General features: G+C 33.6%; 2 protein-coding genes across 8 annotated transcripts in view; one reads left to right on the forward strand and one right to left on the reverse strand.

Moving 5' to 3' along the window:
• LOC106092127 (eukaryotic translation initiation factor 4E-binding protein Mextli) overlaps nt 1-6,610 on the forward strand; it is a 36,740-nt gene extending 30,130 nt beyond the window's left edge. For all 4 annotated transcript variants that reach the window (XM_013258898.2, XM_013258907.2, XM_013258910.2 and 1 more), the window contains one exon: nt 6,130-6,610. In XM_013258898.2, coding sequence (XP_013114352.1) covers nt 6,130-6,258 — 129 coding nt within the window. In that variant the 3' untranslated portion in view covers nt 6,259-6,610. The remainder of the gene's footprint in view (nt 1-6,129) is intronic.
• A 1,255-nt stretch (nt 6,611-7,865) lies between these two features.
• LOC106092249 (uncharacterized) lies at nt 7,866-20,965 on the reverse strand. Of its 4 annotated transcripts, none has more exons than XM_013259044.2 (18): nt 20,926-20,940; nt 20,776-20,867; nt 19,385-19,498; nt 19,086-19,309; nt 18,730-18,937; nt 18,554-18,670; nt 18,355-18,488; nt 18,084-18,286; nt 17,335-17,533; nt 16,862-17,276; nt 16,153-16,215; nt 15,175-16,090; nt 12,407-12,553; nt 12,089-12,338; nt 11,806-12,010; nt 9,768-11,719; nt 9,616-9,683; nt 7,866-9,550 (listed from the first exon to the last, which is right to left on the reverse strand). In XM_013259044.2, coding segments are annotated over exons 1-15 (3,282 nt in total). In that variant the 5' UTR covers nt 20,927-20,940; the 3' UTR covers nt 7,866-9,550; nt 9,616-9,683; nt 9,768-11,719; nt 11,806-11,811. The 4 variants fall into 4 exon arrangements, with proteins under 4 accessions (XP_013114498.2, XP_059221464.1, XP_013114507.2 ...); XM_059365481.1 differs by having other exon boundaries at nt 9,616-9,686; XM_013259053.2 differs by having other exon boundaries at nt 20,776-20,965.
• Between the last annotated feature and the right edge of the window lie 1,304 nt (nt 20,966-22,269).

A 22,269-nucleotide genomic window follows, 5' to 3' on the forward strand; every position in this document is an offset into this window, starting at 1 on the left:
ACATTCATGTAAACTATGGTGCAAATAGGTGTTTACAAGTTGATATAGAAGAAACATTGAAACCTATCTTTGAATTGGACATCTTGTACAGGTATAGGGCCCTTTAGTTTGGTGATGCTTTTGATTTTGTCATTTGAGATTTTAAAAATTTTACTTATCAAATTTCTATTCAGAGCAAAACATTTAAAAAAAATGTTTTTGTTAGATCTAGCATTAACATTCTGTATTAAAACCAGTATTCTTTAAGGATTACCTTTTTGTTTGCCGATTGATCGAAAATCGCGATGAAGTGAGTGAAGTCTTATTTTTGTTTTACAAAATTTATTTTATAATCTGTGTTTTGGCTGTGAAACAGATTAAATTTAATTTATACAACATAAACATTGTATGAAGTGACCATGGGTTTTATTTTTTAAAAATTGTATTTATAAAATACAAGAAAAAAAAAAGCAAAAAAAAATATATCTAAATATTTTAACAAAATTCCTTAATCTACCAAAGATACAAACTATGAATGTACTTCATAAATATATGTATTTATGTACTGTACTTAACAATTATTATTATCATGTATATTTTAGTTAATGTGCCATTTTTTTTTAATTCTATTCTCACTAGATTATACATGTTAAATGAATATCGTCAGTTTTAAACAAAGCAAAAGATTCCAAAACAAAAAAATGTTTCTAAATTCGCATTATTTTCGCCCCCTTACCCTAACACTACCTACCTACCTGTATGAAAGGTGTTTTCCAAAAATACTTTTAGGCGTACTTGGTAATAAAACAAAAAAAAAACACATTAAACAAGAAATATGAAAATGAAATAAATTGTCTGTAATAATTATTTAAAATATTTTTACATCATCTGTAAACGTAATGCAATGGTTGTTTTGTTTATTACTCTGAGCTTCCACATGGTGGTTATGGGCATGAAAGTATTTGCAGCCGCTAGCAATTGGTTGTGGCTAACGTCATTATTATCAGCATCAACATAATAATTAACAACATCAATGTTATATCTGTAACTAACTAATCACACCAGCACCATAATAATTCCATTTTCATTTTTGAGAGAAGTGAGAGTTTGTGTATGTTTGTGTGTGTGTGTGTGAGAGAGAGAGAGAGAGAAGTACAAAACACATTAAAAAGCTTTTGATTTTATAATTATATCGTACAATGCTAGTCATAACGAAATCCGTGAATATAATTGTTGGTATAAGGTAAGACGACATATGTCACTGCTTTTTAGAAATAAACCATTCATTCAATTTAATGTCTTAATTTAAATGTTTCTTTAAGCATAAAACTTATTATTGGTAATGGGACAACATATTTAAACTTATGTCACCACTAATTTCTCTGATTGAGGCAGGCACATAAAAGTACAAAGCTATCTATGCCAATTGCGAAATTTGAAGCACTTTGCATTTAGAATTCATCTGAAGTGGACGCTTCGGGATTCGGTGCTTAGTCATTGTTATACTCAGTACAGTTATAACTGTACATTGTTTTTAATTCTGTAATTTTATTACACGTGTTTTAATTTACGGTTGGTGGGGACACCAACTTCGGAAGTACGACCTGGCATATAGAGTCGTATTCTGCCATTTTAATTAAAGTCAAAAAAAGAGGAATTATATTAATCCTTCTATAAACAATGCATCAATTATTTTATTGGGATCGATCACTGAATTTTTCTTTTGAATTTTATATGTTGTGATTTGATCTAATTCAGCCCATGCACGTATACACCACTGATTTGCGTAACGTGCTGGAACAAGTATTTGAAGATTTGTACTTATATGGTCCTCCTAAAGCTGCTATTACCCTATATGCTTTTGTCTTATGACATGTCAAAATTTGCATTCGTTAAAGTTTCTCACATACATATGACAGTCATATTTCGTTATTTTTCGATTAGAGCGTGCTCTATATCTTTTGACAAATTTGCACAAATTGTGCTTTATTTGCCAGTAGAAGAAAGCAGGATAGTACGTGGGAGCGAGCAAAATTTTTAAGTTTGGTAACTGAGAGAGTTTTTGGAGGCCACCGTAGTGCAGAGGTTAGCATGTCCGCCCAAGAAGCTGAACGCCTGGGTTCGAATCCAGGCGAGAACATATAAATAAATGTACAGCGGTGGTTATCCCCTCCTAATGCTGGTGACATTTGTGAGGTACTATGCCATGTTAAAATTTCGCCACAATGAGGTGTCGCACTGTGGCACGACTTTCAGACTCGGCTATAAAAAGGAGGCCCCTTATCTTTGAGCTTAAAATTTGAATCGGACAGCACTTAGGGATAAGTGAGAAGTTTGCCCCAGTTCCTTAGTGGAATGTTCATGGGCAAATTTGCAGTTGCAACTGAGAGAGCTTACCTACCAAGGGTCTTGCTCTCCCGCATATTTTTTCTGGAAAATTTTTCCTGGAAAAGTACACGAACAGACCTTAAAAAATCAGATGGTTTTGTTGTCATTCGGCTGAAAGCAACCCCAAAATAAATTTCACAACTTTATGATTTAACCAGCTTTAACTTACAACTTTTATAATTTATGCGCATTAAAAATCAGCTCTTGGTTACTTTTTTAGATCAAGGCGCCCCAGTAGCCGAGTTGGTAGCGTGCTGCCAGAAGCCTTGGTCTGTCGCTACTGTGGTATCACAATGGACTTAAAATTGTCTAAATGAGTCTGTAAAAGGACTGCCACTCTTACCTAACCTAACCTACTTTTTTAGATTATATAATAAGATATTTCCCCGCTGCAGACTGTAGGGTACTCCGTTACTATTACAATTAGAAAAACAAAAAACACTTTTTAAAAGTTCTGGTTCGTACTTTGTTCGTTTATCACAGTTGAAAACACATGTTTTTCGCGATCACTTTGTTGAAACACTACAAAAATCTTAATTATAACACAATATTTTTGTTACAATTGTTTCAAAAGCTATGGGAAGTAATCACGAAAAAATGTCGGGAAAAGCGAACAAAGTACCATACTTAAAGCTGAGTATGCACCTCCAGCGAAATTTTCGGTTGCAGCCAAGACATTTATGTCGCCACTGAAAAATAATTGTGTAGAAAACAAGATGGCGACAAACATCGATTTATAATAATTTTTTGAGCTGCGTACCAGCAAGCGAAATTTTCTGTAACGGTACTGGCAACGAAAATTTCGTTTAGGATATGTCAATGCATTTCTTATGGTAACGAAAATTTTGCCAGAGGTACACACTGCGCTTAAAGGCTGGCACTATATTCGCTTTTCGCGAAATTTTTCGCAGATTAAATTTTTTAGATAATAAATTTTAAAGCAGAAAACCTTGCAGATTTCATTCAAAAGGACATTCCCTCATACTAATGACAAAATTTTAATAAAATTGTTATTTTATCATTGTTTTTATCGTAATGTTTCAAAAAAAGGAGTCGTGAAAAATGAGGGTTTTTTTACGGTGAAAAACGCACATAGTACCAGCCATTAGACAGAAAAGTGTTTGCTTTGTATTAGCATTTGATGGTTTTCAAGATGAATCGTATGTAAATTGAGAATTTTGACATACCTTAATAATAACATATGAATAGAAAATACAAAAACATAGAGTGTGATAGATGCTTTGCAAATTTGTATATAAAGTTCTATGTAAACATTCATTTAGGAACTCTGGTAACATCTAAACTTCTATAATTTGAAAGAAAAGAATGTCGAAATTTTTACAAAATGATATTATGGTTGTCGAATACGGACATTCGTTTACATTATTGGTATCGCGTAAGTCGAATTCGACTGTCAAATTTGACCAAAACGATTGATATATAAGGTAATTGCATTCTAAACTACATCGCGCCTGTTTGTCGAAAGAGTATGGAACCTACTTTTATATAATTTTTTTTATTTACCACAATATATTTCTATTATCAAAATGTCGAAGGCGAATGAATTACAGAATACCATGAAATGTGAAATTCCCCCTCGCTACGACTGCTGTCGATTTTCGCCTTCGACAACGGGAATAAGGGCGAATTAAAAAAGCATGGCTACGTTCCTTTTATTGTGCTTGTTGTCCTCGGATTCTGAAGACAACTTTGTGAGGAAATGATAGATAATGATCCAATGTCATTGCCAAATAATACAAAATGCATCTAAACAAAAACATTTATATTATTAATGGGTATTATTTAGTTTTAGCGGGTAGCTGTTTCCAATTCAAATTACCATATTTTTTATGTAAAATATTTTGTATTGATGCAAAGTACAATAATGTGTACAATAATGTTTGGAAATAACCAACATTTTTGATCCATTCTCTTTTGTTCGATATGACCACATTTTGCCTTAATATTTGTTCTGAGTCGTACAATGGATTTCTTCAAAGGGCATATATTTCAGTCCTTAACTTGTTCTCAAAAGTGGCCAAAAATTATGATTTGGGCCACTGATTTAACTTGGTTTGAGCTAAACTTCAAAGTGCTCGTTGGGCATGATTTGTTCTTGGTCCATAGTAATTTAACTAATTTTGTTTTGAGTTAACGCCAAACAAAAATTTTCGAACAATTTGGCCCCAGATCTCCGGATTATACCACTTAAGCCTCTCGAGGACGCAATTGTTATCAGATTTGTCTGAAAATTTTTAATGTGGCATTTTATAAGACATTCAACAGGTTTGCCAAATATGGTCCGATATAGCTCCCATATTAACCAATCTTCAGATATTTCTTCTTAAGCCTCTAGAGGGCGCAAACCTTATCTGACTTGGCTGAAATTTTTCACTATAAATTCTGCTATGACCTCCAACCAAAACAATTGCTTAGTTATTGAATCGGTCTAAAACCTGGTATAGCTCCCATATAAACCGATCTCCCAAATGCAATTCTTGAGCCTACAGAGGGCGCAGTTCTTGTCTGATTTGGCTGAAATTTTATACAGCAGCATCTCCTATGACCTGCAATATACGAACCAAATATGGTTTGAATCGGTTTAGAACCTGGTATAGCTCTATCATAAACCGATCTCTCGGTTGCAATTCTTGAGCCCCTAGAGGGCGCAGTTCTTGTGGCTGAAATTTTACGCAATGACATTTTCTATGACCTGCTTCTTTCGTGCCAAATATTGTTTGAAAGTTCTAAACCCCTGTTTTAGCTCCCATATAAACCGATCTTCCGATTTTACTTTTTTAGCCCCTATAGGGCGCAGTTCTTATCCGATTTGGCTGAAACTTTACACAAGGACTTCTGCTATTCTCACCACCATCCAAATCCAAGTATAGCCCGAATCTGTGTATAACCCGATAAAGCTGCAATGCCACAGTAATACTTATCTAATATCCTTTATTTGCCTACAAAGAGATATTTGCCTACAAAGGACCTGACAAATGCGATCCATGATGGAAGAAATATAAGATTCGGCCCGTCCGAACTTAGCACGGTAACAGGAAGACCGGCCAAAATTCCGCAAGGGTATTACGAATTGGTTTCGTTAAAGCACCTAACTTAAATAGTCAAAAACGGCATATGGAACATACAACACACAATCAAGGATAAGTCGATTTGAAACAAGCATTTTCAATTTTATTCTACATAACTGATGTGAGAATAGAACATGCTATGTCAATTTGGAAGTACTTAAAATGCTGTTCTTTTTGAATAACGTCCATTTTATTTTGCTGAGAAAGTAAAGCCCACAGATGGCTGTTACTAATTTATGAGCGGTCATCAGGTTCAATGAATTGTTTGGCGTTATGACTGGTCACCGCATTGCCACAAAATTGTATGGTCAACTAAAAATTGCATCAATTGCTAAAGGTAGAATAAAACTCAAAATGAAAAAAATCAAATATTTTTGTTTTTCTAATTCACTTCAAACAATCTGACTTGCACAGGATTCTTTTTTGCGTCGTTCACTGTATATCAATACAGTGATCAAATAAAAGAGGACTGTGATATAATATAAAATTATTATAGGATTATTTGATACAAGCTGCACATGTATGACCATACATATGTTTTAAAGGTTAAAGGCTACAAAGCAGCTAACACGACTACATAACAAAAAGAAACATTTAAATTAGGAATAAATTGATTGAATGCTTATTTAATATTTACTAATTGCTAATAAACATTTGTCATCTTCTTCTTTAGGACCTGCAGGATGAAACTAATCGGTTCGATGGTGAGAAATATTTGGAATTGGTCAAGTCATCCAGTAAGCGGAACATAGCAGCTATCGATGATGCCACAGCTGACACGGATGTACAAGAAAACGAATAACTCAAAAAGAAACTGAAAAAAAAAACTAAATAAATATCACACTCCCTTTTACAAAACCAAATTAAACAAAAATTTATATTTTCGTAAAGGTGCGAAAATAGCGCGAATTAAACTCTCCCATCCTTCTTTTTGAATTGTTTTAAATGCCTTAAAAGTTTAGAGGAAGACAAAAAGAATAGTAACTAAAGAAAACAAAACGAAACGTGTTGCAATAACAAAGCAAATGAACTTAACAAATTTATTAAAAAATAGTATTTATTTAAGATTTATGTATACAAAGAATTTACGAAACGAAATATTTAATATAACGACAAACGTTTTGTAATGAAATTACTTTTTGCAAAAAAGCGAACTATTATTTCTTATGATTGCTATGATTTTGTTAGACATACGTAACATGTTTATTTATTATTTTTTTTTTTAATTTAATCATAAAATTTAATTTTATTAACTAGAGCTTATTTATCTTTCTCACTCTCTCTCTCTCTTCTCTCTCTCACTCTCTCTTTCTGTCTACATTAAAGTTTAAATTTATATTTTTCCATTTGTTTTGTTTGTACTTTTTTCTTTTGCCTAAGAAATTAACACGACATTCTCAAAACAAACAAAAAAAAAAAACAGAGATATGATTATGGGACATACATATCACTATTAAAACTACGAAGAATGTCCTTGACAGTTTAACAACAATGTCTAAAGAACAATTAAACTAACTTTTCTCTTAAGAAGTATTCATTAAAACTATTTTATAGTAATATTTATTTTTAGCCATACAACACTCTCCTTGTTTTCGCCTTGTTCATCATAATATTATACTGCACTTCCATTTATATCCTTTTGTATTTGTTTGTTATCTGAAACTTCTAGTCTCCTGGAACTCTCAAAACTTTTTTATTTCAAAGTAATAGGCAACAAATATACATACATTTTTTCAAAAACTAAAAAATTTGCATTTTTGTTTTAAATACGCTTTACACGAAATAATTAGCCCAAGTAGATAAGAACTTAATAATATAGTAATAATAAAAAAAAAATACAGTTCCCCTTATTCCGGCTTGACTGTCAAATTTGACGAAAACGATCGGCAGTTAATTGCATTCTACAATATGCTTTATTTCTTATCCGATTTTGCTGGAATTTTGAGTGGTTTAAGGCTTCCCGACATCTGACCCAAATAGCTGTCATATAGACCGATCTGTCGATAAGGGGTCTGAAGCCTATAGTCCTATATAGTCCATCTTCGATCTGAACCTGCTTATGGACAAAAAAGAATCTGTGCAAAGTTTCAGATCAATGTCTCTATTTTTAAAGACTAGCGTGATTTCAACAGACAGACGGACGGACATGGCTAGGTCGTCTTAGATTTTTAAGCTGATCAAGAATATATATATATATATACTTTATAGGGCCGGAAAAACATCCTTTGGCGGTGGGTATAAAAATATGCCAGTACGGATGCGCTGAAGAAAGTCATTATATGAGAATGCTATCATCAAACTGGCGAATAAGTTGCAGAATAACCACGAAATGTGAAATTCGCCTTCGACTGCTGTCGATTTTTGCCTTCGACAACGGAAATAAGGGTGATTATGAATGAGTCGAACACATTAAAACTGTAATTTATTTATTGGCTCCCCAGCTACAAATATCGGGGTTTTCAATAAGAGCGCTACAAAAGTTTTCTTTTAAATAAAACAAAACCCGTTGTGGATATCAATGTCATTTATTATTTCTGTGAAAGTACGTTCGATGCCATTATTTATGGAACTCGATTTCTTTTGCATGTCCACCACGTGCAAGCTTGCAGAAGTCCAGACGCTGAACACAATTTTCGACAGTTTTCAAGCATAAATCGGCCGATACTGTAGTAGTTGTAGTATTAAATGTTTTATTTAGTCTTCTTCTTATATGAGTTTACATTGAGTGATAGAAAATGTCTTAATGCACGATATGGCGGTAGCAGGTACAAGGCGCGCTCCCGGCGTTTTTTTTTTTATTTATTTGTTTTGTAGTATCTGCCTCTGCCGATACTGCTGCTATTTCGCGTTATATATTCGTACGCGTTTGATATTCAATCGTCGCTGACTTCTTGACATAGACCATAGACTTGATGCAGCCCCACAGGAAATAGTCTAATGAATAGACTAGACTGGACCATTTCGTTAGATAACACGTTCTCCAAACTTGGTTTCCATTAAATTGATTGTGAAATTCGCTGTTTGGCGCCGTCCTGTTGGAACCACATATCCTGCAAGTCCATATCATCCAATTGGGGCCAAAATATTCTGTTTTCATTGAAGGGTAGCGATTCTCTTTCACAGTAATGTGCCAGTCTTGATCATTAAGAAGAAGTACGGTCCAATGACTCCCATAAACCGCACCAAACCGTATTTTTCGGGATACAATAGGTCTGTTCGCGTACTTTTCCAGTAAACATTTGCATTAGAGTAAGAGCCATTTTACTCTCTTTAAAAAATTTGCAAGCAAAAGTACGCGAATGAGTTCTAGTGAAAATTTGCAGAAAACAGATGATTTTTGTTTTGGTTTGTTTTTATTTGCTTGTTTGGAAAACAATTTTTTTTTATATAAAAAATGTTGGCGATAATTGCGAGGTATTTTCCTTAGATAAACGTCAATTTATTGACCCGAGAGTAAAAAGGCTAGAAGGGGAGCCATTTGTATATTTATTATAGTACCCGATGTTAGGAAGGTGGGCAGTCTGATACCGCTTCTGAAACATGAGCAAGGGGGAACCGTACAGACCGACCTCCATTCTCTCATCGGTACCCAAGACGCATGAGGGACTACTCCTCTCGCTCCTCTCGTTGGACAATTTCCATTCGCCAAGAATCAGCATGCATTTCGAAGCCTGCATAGGACTACAACTGCTTTACATGCCATCGCCGTACCGCAAAAGTACACTTGTTTTGCTCACAAAGATACCTAGGACTAACCATCGAATGCTTATGGATATTGTGGCTAGATAAAATGTTACGACCACTGATGTGAGGCTAAGGGAGCTTTCTATTTGGTCATGTGGCGGCCCCGGACACTTTGTTATCATTGATGATATCTGTATCAGTTCACAATTGGCAGACAAATTTGCACTACATTTTTCTAATACCACTTTGCGTCACTAATTTAAATGCCCAGCTAGACCCACTCAATCCCATGGCAGCATCTTCCCTCCTTAACAAAATCAAAGAAACGGTATTGGTTCCATCGTAGGTCTCCGATGAGGATGATTCCATCATAACACTTAAGAAACCGACAATTTCTCTTCTCTTGGTGTCTGGAATGATACAACGTTTTAATTTTTCAAGATTTTCTAATTAATTCCGCAAATTTTGCACTTACCTTCTAATGTAGAACAACCGAATTGAGGTAAAATTACATTTGTCGAGTTTTCTGTACCTGAACACTAGCTGCTGCCATGAATTTTATAAAAGTAAATAAAAATTAAAAAATTTAATAATTACCAATAAACAATATTTAAATTTGTTACCTACCTCTGCCTTTTTGATCCTTTTTGCCGTTATTTTTTTCTTTTCTATTTTCATGTAACGGCTGATTTTCATAAAACAGCTGATCTTTAAAAAACATCTGTTCAAAGTTGCAAATTTCTGCTGGCTAAAAAGTCCCAGTAGAAATTTGCAGGTTCTCTATTTTCTAACTGTCAAAATTTGCTCTCTCTTGCGCTCTCTTCTGTTGGCAAAAAATTTTTCAAGATTTTGCACAAATTTTGGAGTTCTCGAACACAGCTAATGATGACTCATGGAGTACGTGCGGATTGCTGTCTGACCAATAACGCATATTTTGCTTATTACCGAAGCCATTCAGCCAGAAATTATCCTCATCGCTGATAATTTTTCGATGGAAATCCGAATCCTAAGTTGTTGCTCAGCCCAATTCACGAAAATACGATGCATACATACACATCCATCATGAAATGGCAAACCCTGCTTGAAGAAAAATTTCAAAAGAGCGGCAAAAAAATATGGCGTCGTTTGCTGTCCCTATCGGTCTACATGAAATTAAATACATGATGAAAAAACAAAAAAAGATACCCACAATGCCGATTCCAAAGCCACAAAATGTTTAAGAAATTTTAATCGAACAAATGGGAATGGGAAAAATTCGCAGTTAAACCTGCAAAACATTTCAGCATATAGCAACACGAACAATAAAAGAACTTCCGAATATGGTTCTACAAATTCTTTGTATATTGAGCTGCGGGTTTCTACTCGAACGTGAAAAATTTTAAATGCTACAAAGGGGAAGTGGCACACTACTCCTAACAATTTTATAAAAGAAAAATAGAATTCTGCAATCCACAAAACTGTCAAAGGTTGTTCCTAAGAAACCTACAACAAACTCTGATAAGTGCTTCCATATACGAACATTGTAAACAAAACGAACAATAGTATTAAAATTCGTTTAAGCTTGAGAAAATTATAATCAACAGTGCCAAACACAATCTTCAACCCATGCAAAATTTGGGGCATTAAAACCGCATGAGAAAGTCTATCTGGGAAAGCTAGCTAGCCAGCAGGGCGGCAAGAAACGAAAACCGAATGTATCCTTTGTAAAGTGAAGTAAATTTTAGAATGAGTGGAATCAATGTGAGGTCTATCTAAAAGAATACCCAAACACTTATGCTGCTCTATAAATTACACATTCGTCTTCCCCAAACTTATGTTCAAAACAGGTTCATGTGAACCAAAAGAAATTACTTTCGTTTAAGATTGATATACAAAAAGAGATTTGCGAGTTGACCCCACAAAGTCTGATCAAATGTCAAATTAATTCTATCCTCCAATTCCCGGCAGTTATCCCAATCTGCACTAAAAAGAAGAAACGCATCATCGGCAAATAAAAAATATTACAAAAGCTAGAATCAAGAAACTCTGAAATGTCATTAATATACAAAATGAAAAGAAGAACAAAAAGAAATCTCATATTAAGTAAACAGCGAATGCGCTTTTAAACAAATTGACGGAGGCATCACTAATCCTTCAAAACTTCCCTTTTTATACCCTACCCCAATACTGTGGTATAGACCCATTGATTAGTGTACAGGTCGGCTGAGAAACTTTTCTCAATTTAAATTACAGATCGCAATTTTCGTCCAATCATCTTCAAATTTAGCATAAACATTTTTTTTGCCTAGAAACGAAGCCTATTAAAACTAGAAGATATCGCTTCAGATTTGGACATATCTCTCATATATATGTAAAATAAACATCAACCTCACAGGTTGTAAGCCATCGCCCTTAGTGTCCATATCTATTGGACAGACAGCAGTGGACATATTGCACACTTACATAGTTGTAAATTCTGTAAACAAACTCTATGGTGTTTAATAGGTGATGGGGAGCCGCTATAAAAAATCATTGAAAACGAGAAAAAAGGTAAGTCTTCTTTAGGACCAACGGCAAGAAATATAGATGTGATTGATTGTCTTTGAATTTTCGAAAAAAAAAAATATTTTAAGGATTATTATTAAAAATGAAAATTTTTGTTTACAAAAGAAAAATATATACATACTACATTTTATATTTCCGAAAGTTTATCAAATTTTTGTAACATCTCTTGCTTTACTTTGTTCACATGATTTTTCCAGACATTTTGGCGTAGCGAATTTTCCAAAATATAAAACTTTTCTTTGAAATCGTTATATTCCATATTAATGTTAATTCCTTTATTTAGATTTGCCAAGTTATTCAAACTTTTTTCCAGTATTTCACGATATCTATAATAGTTTAGGTGTTGCGGGGTTTGGGTTGGTTTTACAAAAATCTACAAATTATTCATCTTTTCAATAACCTACCTTTTAAAGTCTTCATTTTTCTTTACATACATATGATATTGATTTTCGATTTCCAGCATTAGCTTTTCCATATTGCATTGTATGTGTTCAAGATCTTTACGATTTTCTTCGGCTTTGTTCAAAATATTTTCACTTATGCCAGAAACTTGTGTTTTAACATCATCCAAGTAAGTTGTAAAACATTTGTCCCGTAAGTCGTCAATAATCTGGTTAATTTTGTCACTATATTCAGCCACTATGTTAGAAAAATCTTTACCAAAAAAAAAGATACATATATATATAATTATTATTGCAATTTTACTTTAAATTATTACTTACTATTAGAGAGTAGTTCATTTCCTTGCCAAATTTGATAACCATTACATTCAGCGTTTACCGTTTCAAATGAATCTTCTATGTGATCTTCGACTAGGTTATTGCCATTTGGATTAATTTCAAAAGGTATTCGTAGAACTTTTTTAATATCTAAAAATGATACAATCGAAACTAACACATAAAAATCACTTTTCAAAATAGCACATGTCATTTTTTTCGAGCGTGATCTATTCCTTCTGACAAAAACATAAAGAAATCAGCTGTTTTTGTTGTCAGTCGAATGAAAGTAACCCCAAATTAAATTGTTATCACAAATTTACGATTTAACCAGGTTTTCCACAACATTGAAAATTTTTACGCATAAAAAAATCAGCTTTTGCTTAAGTTTTTTGGTTGTGTCATACGAAAATAACATACAGGTGTGATAGCAAGAATGATGAATCGTATATAAATTAACAAATTTTGACAAACATTTTCAATTAAGTGACCCTATATGACAAGAACCATTAATTTTTGGTGGTATTCGATGTAGTTGAATTCTCTTAAGTTCAAAAATCTCTTCACTAACACATATCACTAAACCGAAAATTCCAAATTCCGTTTTTTATTTGAAACTGAAATTGCATAAGTGAAAAAAGTATTTCTATGAGAAACTATGCATCAACAAGAAATTCACGAAAATGTATTATGATATATCCTTAATGATTGTCTCTGACTTTTACTGACTCTACTGAGCCTTGCCTTTTTCAACCTAAATTATTTCATACATAATTAGTACGTTGACGTGAAATTTCATTTGCACTTATGCTTATATCGCTTAGCTGGGAACTAATTTCACTTATCCCAATCACGCTATACTGAAAAATACGGATATGTGAAACCAAATTGATGTATTTTTAACGCTTCACTTATCCGGTTTCGACTGTAATTGTACTATAATATAATATCCAATAAAAAATTTGGACGATGGTAGCACAACTACTATAGATTTAAGTTTTTGTGTTATATTTTTTAACAAAAAATGAGTATGAATTTTAATGTATTTGCGAAATATCGGGAAATGAAGGAAAACTAATTAATTAAAGATCTCGAGCTCGATCAACTTTTACTAATTTTTGATAGAAAGGTCCAAGAAACAAAGCTAATCATTTTTTATGTAATCATTGGTATCCAACTTTGAGTTTGGCCCATAGAGCTGATCACCTAATAATGTTACCAAAATAGTACACGAATGCTAGCATTGATACAGGCATAACTTCCTGTAGAACAAGCAGTAAAAGAAAGTTAACAAATACAACGAGAGATTAGTCAGTGCACGATTATTTTCAAAATCTGATGAGGGATGGCATAGAGAATTTGAGAGTACCTTATTATACCCTCCACCATAAGATGGGGGGTATACTAATTTCGTCATTCTGTTTGTAACTACTCGAAATATTCGTCTGAGACCCCATAAAGTATATATATTCTTGATCGTCGCGACATTTTATGTCGATCTAGCCATGGCCGTCCGTCTGTCTGTGAAAGCACGCTAACTTCCGAAGGAGTAAAGCTAGCCGCTTGAAATTTTGCACAAATACTTCTTATTAGTGTAGGTCGGTTGGTATTGTAAATGGGCCATATCGGTCCATGTTTTGATATAGCTGCCATATAAACCGATCTTGGGTCTTGACTTCTTGAACCTCTAGAGTGCGCAATTCTTATCCGATTGGAATGAAATTTTGCACGATGTGTTTTGCTATGATATCCAACAACTGTGCCAAGTAAAGTTAAAATCGGTCCATAACCTGATATAGCTGCCATATAAACCGATCTTGGGTCTTGACTTCTTGAGCCTCTAGAGGGCACAATTCTTATCCGATTTGAATGAATTTTTGCACGAAGTATTTCGTTATGATATCCAACAACTGTGCCAAGTATGGTTGAAATCGGTCCATAACCTGATATAGCTGTCATATAAACAGATCTGGGGATTTGACTTCTTGAGCTTCTAGAGGGAGCAATTCCTATCCGATTTGGCTGAAATTTTGCATGACGTATTTTATTTTTACTTTCAACAACTGTGTCAAATAAGGTTCAAATCGGTTCATAACCTGATATAGCTGCCATATAAACCGATCTGCGATCTTGACTTCTTGACCCCTAGAGGTCGCAATTATTATCCGATATGCCTGAAATTTTGTACGACGAATCCTCTCATGACCATCAACAAACGTGTTTATTATGGTCTGAATCGGTCTATAGCCCGATACAGATCCCATATAAATCGTTCTCTCTATTTTACTTCGTGAGCCCCCAATGGGCGCAATTCTTATACGAATTGGATGAAATTTTACACAGGTCTCCAACATATAATTTAATTGTGGTCCGAACGGGACCATATCTTGATATCGTTTTAATAGCAGAGCAATTCTTTTCTTATATCCTTTTTTGCCTAAGAAGATATGCCGGGAAAAGAACTCGACAAATGCGATCCATGGTGGAGGGTATATAAGATTCGGCCCGGCCGAACTTAGCACGCTTTTACTTGTTTTTTTTATAAAACATATTGCCTATCATATGTTGTAAATGTTAGAAAAAGGTACTAGAAAGACCTAGAATTTAATGTCAAATTATGGATTGAATAGTAGAAATACAAGAAAAAGGACACAAGGCCTAAGCGTTCGGTTCTTGTGTATAATGTAGCGGCTACATTGTGTAAGTAGTCTAAGATGATTATATTATTATTTTTAAAATTATATTAGATGAGAATAACAAATATTAACATTTACCTTCAATTTTGTTTTTATTTTTAGCGGTTGCTTTGAATGAAACTGACTCAGACTCATTATTGGTCTCATTCAAATCGTTATTTCTCATTATGGATCTTGGGATTACGTTCATATCTTTGTGATTATGTTTCATTATTAGCACTTTTGAGCAGGCGATTACCGAAACATAGTTTATTGTTGTAACATCCTTCGTTGATGATATTATAGTATTCATGGTCTCACTCCGCTTTGTTTCGCATTGTCCATACGGGATTATTTGATGGTTTTGAATGGCCTTTTCGTGGTTGGAAATAGTTTCTATTAATGGTTCTTGATGATACACATGACTCATCAATACATCCGATTTTAATGCCTGCTCTTCATGACCCAATTTGGTACTATTTTCCATACCAGGTTTTTCAAAAAAATGTTCGTCACTTTGAGCTGGATTTCTTAAGCATTGAGCAGAGGTGATCTGTTGCTTGCAGTTTTCGCCATCATCTTCGCTATCACTTGCATCACTTAAACGATTGTTGTATATAACACAGCCATCTATGTTATGATTTTCATGCTTTTTTGGAGAACATTTTGAGACTCCGAACTGAATCTCATTTTCAGTTCGGAGTCCTTTCAATAAAAAATGGTTCTTTCCAGTTTTTGTGTGTGTCGGTGTTGGAGTATTATTTATATCCGAAACATACATTTTATTAGTAGACATGGGAGTTGTCGGCATCGAAGGATCTGGAGAATTTAGTGGAGTTTTGTAAGTTGTTGGGGAATTGTTTGGAACAGTTTCTTCACAATCGCCTTGAATTTGTGGATGTCTTTTTCTAGGCGAAGGAGAGACTGCAATGAAATCCAATGGTTCCGCCAAATTTTCTATTCTTGTTTTAATTGATTTGCAATTCTCGTTACTTTTCAAATCATCGAAAAGATCCTGAAATAAATTATGCGGGTATGTATGAATGTGAATATAAAATAAATTATCGAGCAACATACTTGAGAACAAATTTTACGTTTCTTTGTATTGATTTCCAATATTTGATTTTTTTCTTCGTTTTTCTATAATGACAAATTAATAAAAAAAACTGTATGTTATAAATACATAAATCATTACAGAATAAAACAGTATATAACGGATATAAGCACATTTTGTATAAGAAAAAAAAAACATTTTTAAGAACATGTCTTTTCTTAGATCCTTCATTGCAAAATGATTTGATGTAGGAAACAACTCTTATAAGAAACAAACCCATACAAGAAATATTTTTAAATCCCCGAAGCGGAAAACTCCACTTCGAAAAAGTTTCTAAAAGAACAACACTCCATAGAAAAAGAAAAAAAACAAAAACACATATGCAGACCAAAAGTGGGCTATCATGTGAAAACTCGTACAGAAGTATGTTGTGTACGTAGAAATATGAATACTACTCATATAAGAAAAGAATCCTTATATATGTTACAAACAGTAAATATTAAATATTACTTATGCAACATTAAGTTCTTTGACATTTACCTACATTTTATTTACATATTATAAAAAACAAATATCAAGAAATGATATTCGATGGTATGATGGGTTTCATCGACATGTTACAAACAGTAAATATTACTTCTGCGACATTAAATTCTTTGACATTTACTTATTAAAATGTTATAAAATACCATTGAATATCAAGAAATGATCGTTGGTAAAAACAATTCTTACCTCTTGCTTTAAAACAGTTCCATTACAATGTTGTACCGTCGGCAATAGTTTAGTTTGGTTTTTCATTATTATTTTTGTTTGTGTTGGCTTTGCAGAACTTAAGTGATGGTTTGACTTGTAGTTACGATATGATTGACCTGGTTGTGCAACTGCTTCGCTCTGTAAATGTTCATAAACAAGCGCCTTGTTATAGCAAATTGATTCCACTCTATTAAGAATTGCGTTAATTTGTTTGTTATTTATTGCTTTTGTATGTTCATCGCTTTTAGGTTCTACGTCTAGTATATGTGTCAGATGTTTATTGGGCTCCAAACTTTCTTGCTTTCTATCATATAACTCTCTGGGTGAATTTGTTAAATCCACTATTGGAACAACTTTACAGACAGCTTTTTTGCCATTTGAAGGCTTACGCACCCTAAAATTTTTTTAATCAATTTGTTATTAAAATATGTGCAATTTTTACCCATACTCACCCTGATCTTTGTAAATAAGTTCTCTTCTTTGCTTCCGTTTTGTTTAGCTTTTTAAATTTAACATTTTCTTCGTTTTCCCCATAGTTGAAAAATTTCCGTTTCGCACCAGATTTCAATGAGTTTTGTTGTTTAGTCCTTGTGTTACTATTTTTCGATCCTAAAGGAGTCGTTGGGGATCTTTTCAGTAGGTAAGGATGCGCTAAAAAGAAACGAAAAAGGAAATTAGCCGATATGCGTTGGGCCTGCTTTTAGAAACCCGAATAAAAAATACGTCTGCTAACAGCTAAATTTTGATCAAATTAGATGCATTTAAATAAAAATGATAAGACATGATCTTACTTTTGTCTCGTATTTTCAATTGCAATGAACCCTTGTTCCTTCTAATACCTATGATAAATATGGACCAGAAAATGTTTCATGTATGTTTCCCATAAGCAATAGGATGTGTTAGTAAATAGATATTGTTGCCTTCACAAAAACCAATACTCTTCAACTCCAGAAGGCACAGTTTAGGCTAGAAATCGCAATTAACCCATTTTAGACCACTACCTCTATGCGATTTACTCTTACGGCCGTATTCACAAAAAATAATAAAGCCTCTAAATAGGTTTATTTGACAGTTCTATAAATGAAATCTGTGAAATAAACATATTTGAAAACTACTGTACGTTTCGTGAATATCGGTAATACTCTCTAATTTAGAATATGATTAAATCGAATATCGAATATGGGTTAAATTAGCAATTTACCTGTCCAATCCTTAACAATGTCTTCGTTCTGATTTCTTTTTAAAATTTCATTAAATCGATCATTATCCATTATACGCCTGACTTCAACGTCGGGTAAGAAAAAATCCATAGTATCGACATTTGTTAATTTTGATGAAATATTATCTGGTAAATTGCAAATTTTGTTTTTGTAATCAATGATAAAATATAAAATATTGTCTGTCCTAAAATTAAATGGTATATGGTAATTAATCTCCAATTCAATTAATGAATAATCATTTTATATGCTTACATTTTAATATTTTTCCATGTTAAAGTAGCATTAAAATCTTTTAACTTAAGAGATTCCTCACTAAGCTTATAGCGACATCTAAATGATAGAATACAACGACTTAAGTTCATGTCAATCCAAAACTTGTCAAAGAACTGCAAATGAATAATAATAATAATAATGTTTTGGGGTTTTATTATAGTTCAGTATTCCGTCTTACTTGTGGTTTAAAGAACTCCACACTTTCTCCAATTTTCGCCGTGTTACAATAGAACGAGTAAATCAGGCACTTGTTCGATAAATTCATGTTGAAATTATTCAAAAGATCTCGACAAGCCTATAAGAAAATTACTTAGCACTGGTATTTTTTAAATGTTAAAAATAAATTCAACTCACATTCTCAAAAGCGTATACATTGTGGGTTTTTCCTATCACTTTTCTCATTTGATCGTTAAATAGTTTTAAATTGGTCCACTTAATGGCCTTCAACTCTTCATTTTGCTTTTCGCTGTCCAACATTTTTAAAATATTGGCATACATTTTTAGAGCTAGTAATTGTGTATTGAAGTCGTCAACAAAATTAATTGGTTTCCATAAGCATGATCTGAGTTAATAAAATTAGAAGAAAACATATATTATTCCAAACAAGAGTAAAAATAATGTTGAGATATTTTGGCGAAAATAATAACCACTTCATCTGAACGATATCTTCGGCCGACTTAATACTATAGCTGCATTTGAGAAACACTTACATGGTCCCATTGCCAAAATTCGATATCTTCTGCTTTATTAATTCTGGCTGGGAATTATTCAGGAGCGTTGCTAAAATATCTAATAAATTGTAATGATAGTCTGGTTCATCGTTTTTCTTATACTGCAGGCATCCTATTAAATAGGTAATTGCAGCAGAGATTGACTTCTGAAATTGTCGAATTAACTTTTTGTCGTTTTTTAAATCAATGGAGGACTGCAAGTTCTGTAAAAATAATTAGTTAGATTGTATAACATAAACAATTATTTATGAATTCTCAATGTACTATGTCTTACTTACCATATATAACTGAAACCATTTTACCGTTGAAGAGTATATACCAGGTTCATCATGATCCAAAAATGTCGGTAATTTTAGGAACCCATTAACAATTTGTATCAAATAAGTTTTTTCCTATCATAAGGCAAGCAAGTTAAAAAAGTATAGGTATAAACTATAATTATAAAATTTGAAGTCATAAAAAGTGTGTTTTTATTTGAATAGGTATAACTTCCAATATTTGCTCGCTTTCGTTTCGAGAAAGTGAATTATATGGAAGCTATAAAAGTTTATGGGCCATACAAAACGAGAATATTAGAAGCCATTATGTAAAATTTAATTTCAAATCAGATAAGAATTGCCCCTAGTAGGAGCTCAAGAACTCAAACCGAAAGACCTTTCTATATGAGCTCTATATCGCGTTATAGATCTTAACAGAAGTCATCGTGCACAATTTCAGCTAAATCGGACAAAATTTGCGCCATAAAAAGGGTATATCGAATGAAAGACATATGACAGCTATATCTTAATCGAAACCAATTTTCCCAAAATTAATACTGTTCCACCTAATGCAAAAAAAAAAAAAAAATAAAATGTGTAAAATTTGATGGCAATCGGGCAACAAATGCGACCTGTACCTTGATTACAAGAAAACATGGACAGAGGGACATTGTTCAATCGAATGAGGAGGCAATTACTACCCGGCACGGGATAATTATGAGCATCACACAGGCTGGAACTTTGTGTTCCGGTCTATGTGGTATTCATTTCATTCAGTTATCACGCTGAATGACCTCCCCCGGCAAACCAGAGTGGTTCTGGCTCAATTACGTTCCGGCAGATGCAGCCGCCTCAGCGCCTACAGAGCAAGAATTGACGCCGACGTGCATGATTTATGTCCCGATTGTAACCAGGGTCCGCACTATACACGTCACCTGTTTTACTGCCCAGCCAGACCCACTCGACTCAGACCCAGATCCTTGTGGACGCACCCCATCTTAGTCGCAGAGTTCCTGGGTCTCTACACTCAACATAATCAAGCAGACGAGAGATAAAACACAACAAACTGTTACAACAACAACAACACGCGGAGTATCCGCATGTTCTATATGGAGTATCCGCAACTGCAGTCGCGAATAAGCAGTTCTATCGTGTCTCAATGGGGGGCCGGGCGCCACCGACTCTTGCATAAATAATGACAGTTTTTGGCGCTTTAAATAACTATAACGTTTCCGCGGCGATCAGTCCTATGGATCGGAACTCTATCTCCACATGCAAATATGTAGCTATAACAACAACATTATTAACGTTTGCTAAATATGGTCTTGGCATTCTTCGCCACCACTTCTTGTAATTATTGTAATATTTGGAAGGGGAAGAAAACACGAAAGACAAAAAGCGAATTTACTTACCGGATATTCTATGTTTTTTTCAATGTTTGCCGCAACTTTATTAAGATCTTCAATCGTGTTTATATTCATCTTGAAACATATGAATATTGTCACTATAGAAAATTGAGATTTGTAACCTAATTTTCTGATTACATATATTAATTTATATACTTTTACTACAAAATGCGCTTGAATAACAGTAAATATTTAACAATTCGATTTCGTATTTCAACGAACTTTTATCGATAGGCAATATTGGCAACTACCAAAAAACTACCTGAATTGGATCATGCTGCAAAGGTATCTGTCAAAACTAACAAAAATTCTTGGTTTCACTTCAGTGGGTAGAGGAATTTAGAGCGGGTTTCTCGTAGAAAAAATAATAACCGGAAAATTATTTTATCGTGGGCAAAATCCTCCTGTTAACAAATTTGGTTTTCTCGTACACTTTTAAAGGTATTTCTTCTATTTCTTATGATAAGTTTTATTTTTCGAGTGTAAATGACTCCATAACTTTTTTTCATTTCGTTGTGTTAACGAAAAAGAAGTCGTTGGGGCGATGAATAAGGTCAAATACGGATCTATTGGCGTAGGCGGAATTCCAGTACATTTTATTAAAAATTGTCTTCCCATATGTGGCTGGTGTTGTTGTTGACCTGATTAATTGCATTTTGATGTCTTCATCATTTCCTCTCGCTTGGAAATTTTTTCTCGCGAAGTGCACTCTCTGTCAACATGTTTTGGTTGTGCGTGTGTATTATAGTTAAGAACCATGTAACACAAACAAACAAAAATGGCGAAAACTAATAACATACGCAAAATCCGATTTGCACTAATCACTGATTTTGACAGATAGTGCACTCAATATTTTGTTGTTGGGCAACTGTCACTACCTGTAAATTAATATATCTTGAAAAGTGGTCTCATTAGTACAACAACCGTCATCTTGTCATCAAGCTGATCGCCGTTTTGCCTACACACAGAGAATATGAGTAAAAGAAGATAACTACAAAGAGAATGCAAACAAAAATCGGATATCTAAATACCTTCAAAACCGGTCGGCTGTTAACAGCTGTTCGCGTAAGACCACCTTTTTAACTCCTCCTTGATATGCAATATGCCTTTCGTCAAGGACTTTGAATTAAGATGTTTGGCTTACTTGCCCAGCTGATGGAATGGATAGTCCAAATCCATAGTTATATCCGAATCCCACTAAAACGTCAAATGCTTGCTTGAATTTTAAAATTGTTTCATATTTTGTTCCTTTGTCACATTTTAATTATTTTAATTTATAATTTACCTATTTAAAATCATAAATCTTCTGATCTTGTGGCTGCTACCCATAATAATGCAAATAAAAACTAGAAAGTTAATTAGGAAGTGTCCAGAAATTTGATAGCCTAATGGGAATTTGCGCCACCATTGTCACAGGGTTGTATATTCGACTTCGATGTTGTTGGGCAAGTGAGCCAACCTTCATAATATAACCCTGATACCATCCATTTATTATTGAAA

Source organism: Stomoxys calcitrans, chromosome 3 (genome assembly GCF_963082655.1).
Source record: "Stomoxys calcitrans chromosome 3, idStoCalc2.1, whole genome shotgun sequence".
Taxonomy (NCBI): Eukaryota; Metazoa; Arthropoda; class Insecta; order Diptera; family Muscidae; genus Stomoxys; species Stomoxys calcitrans.

Bases quoted from the DNA above. Each gene is read 5' to 3' on its own strand.
- LOC106092249 (XM_013259044.2), bottom strand. The intron at 18,489-18,553 runs GTAAGACGGAAT...ATTCATTTGCAG, and splicing joins TGGAGTTCTTTAAACCACAA to TTCTTTGACAAGTTTTGGAT. The intron at 17,534-18,083 runs GTAAATTGCTAA...GTTTCTTTTTAG, and splicing joins CATTGTTAAGGATTGGACAG to CGCATCCTTACCTACTGAAA.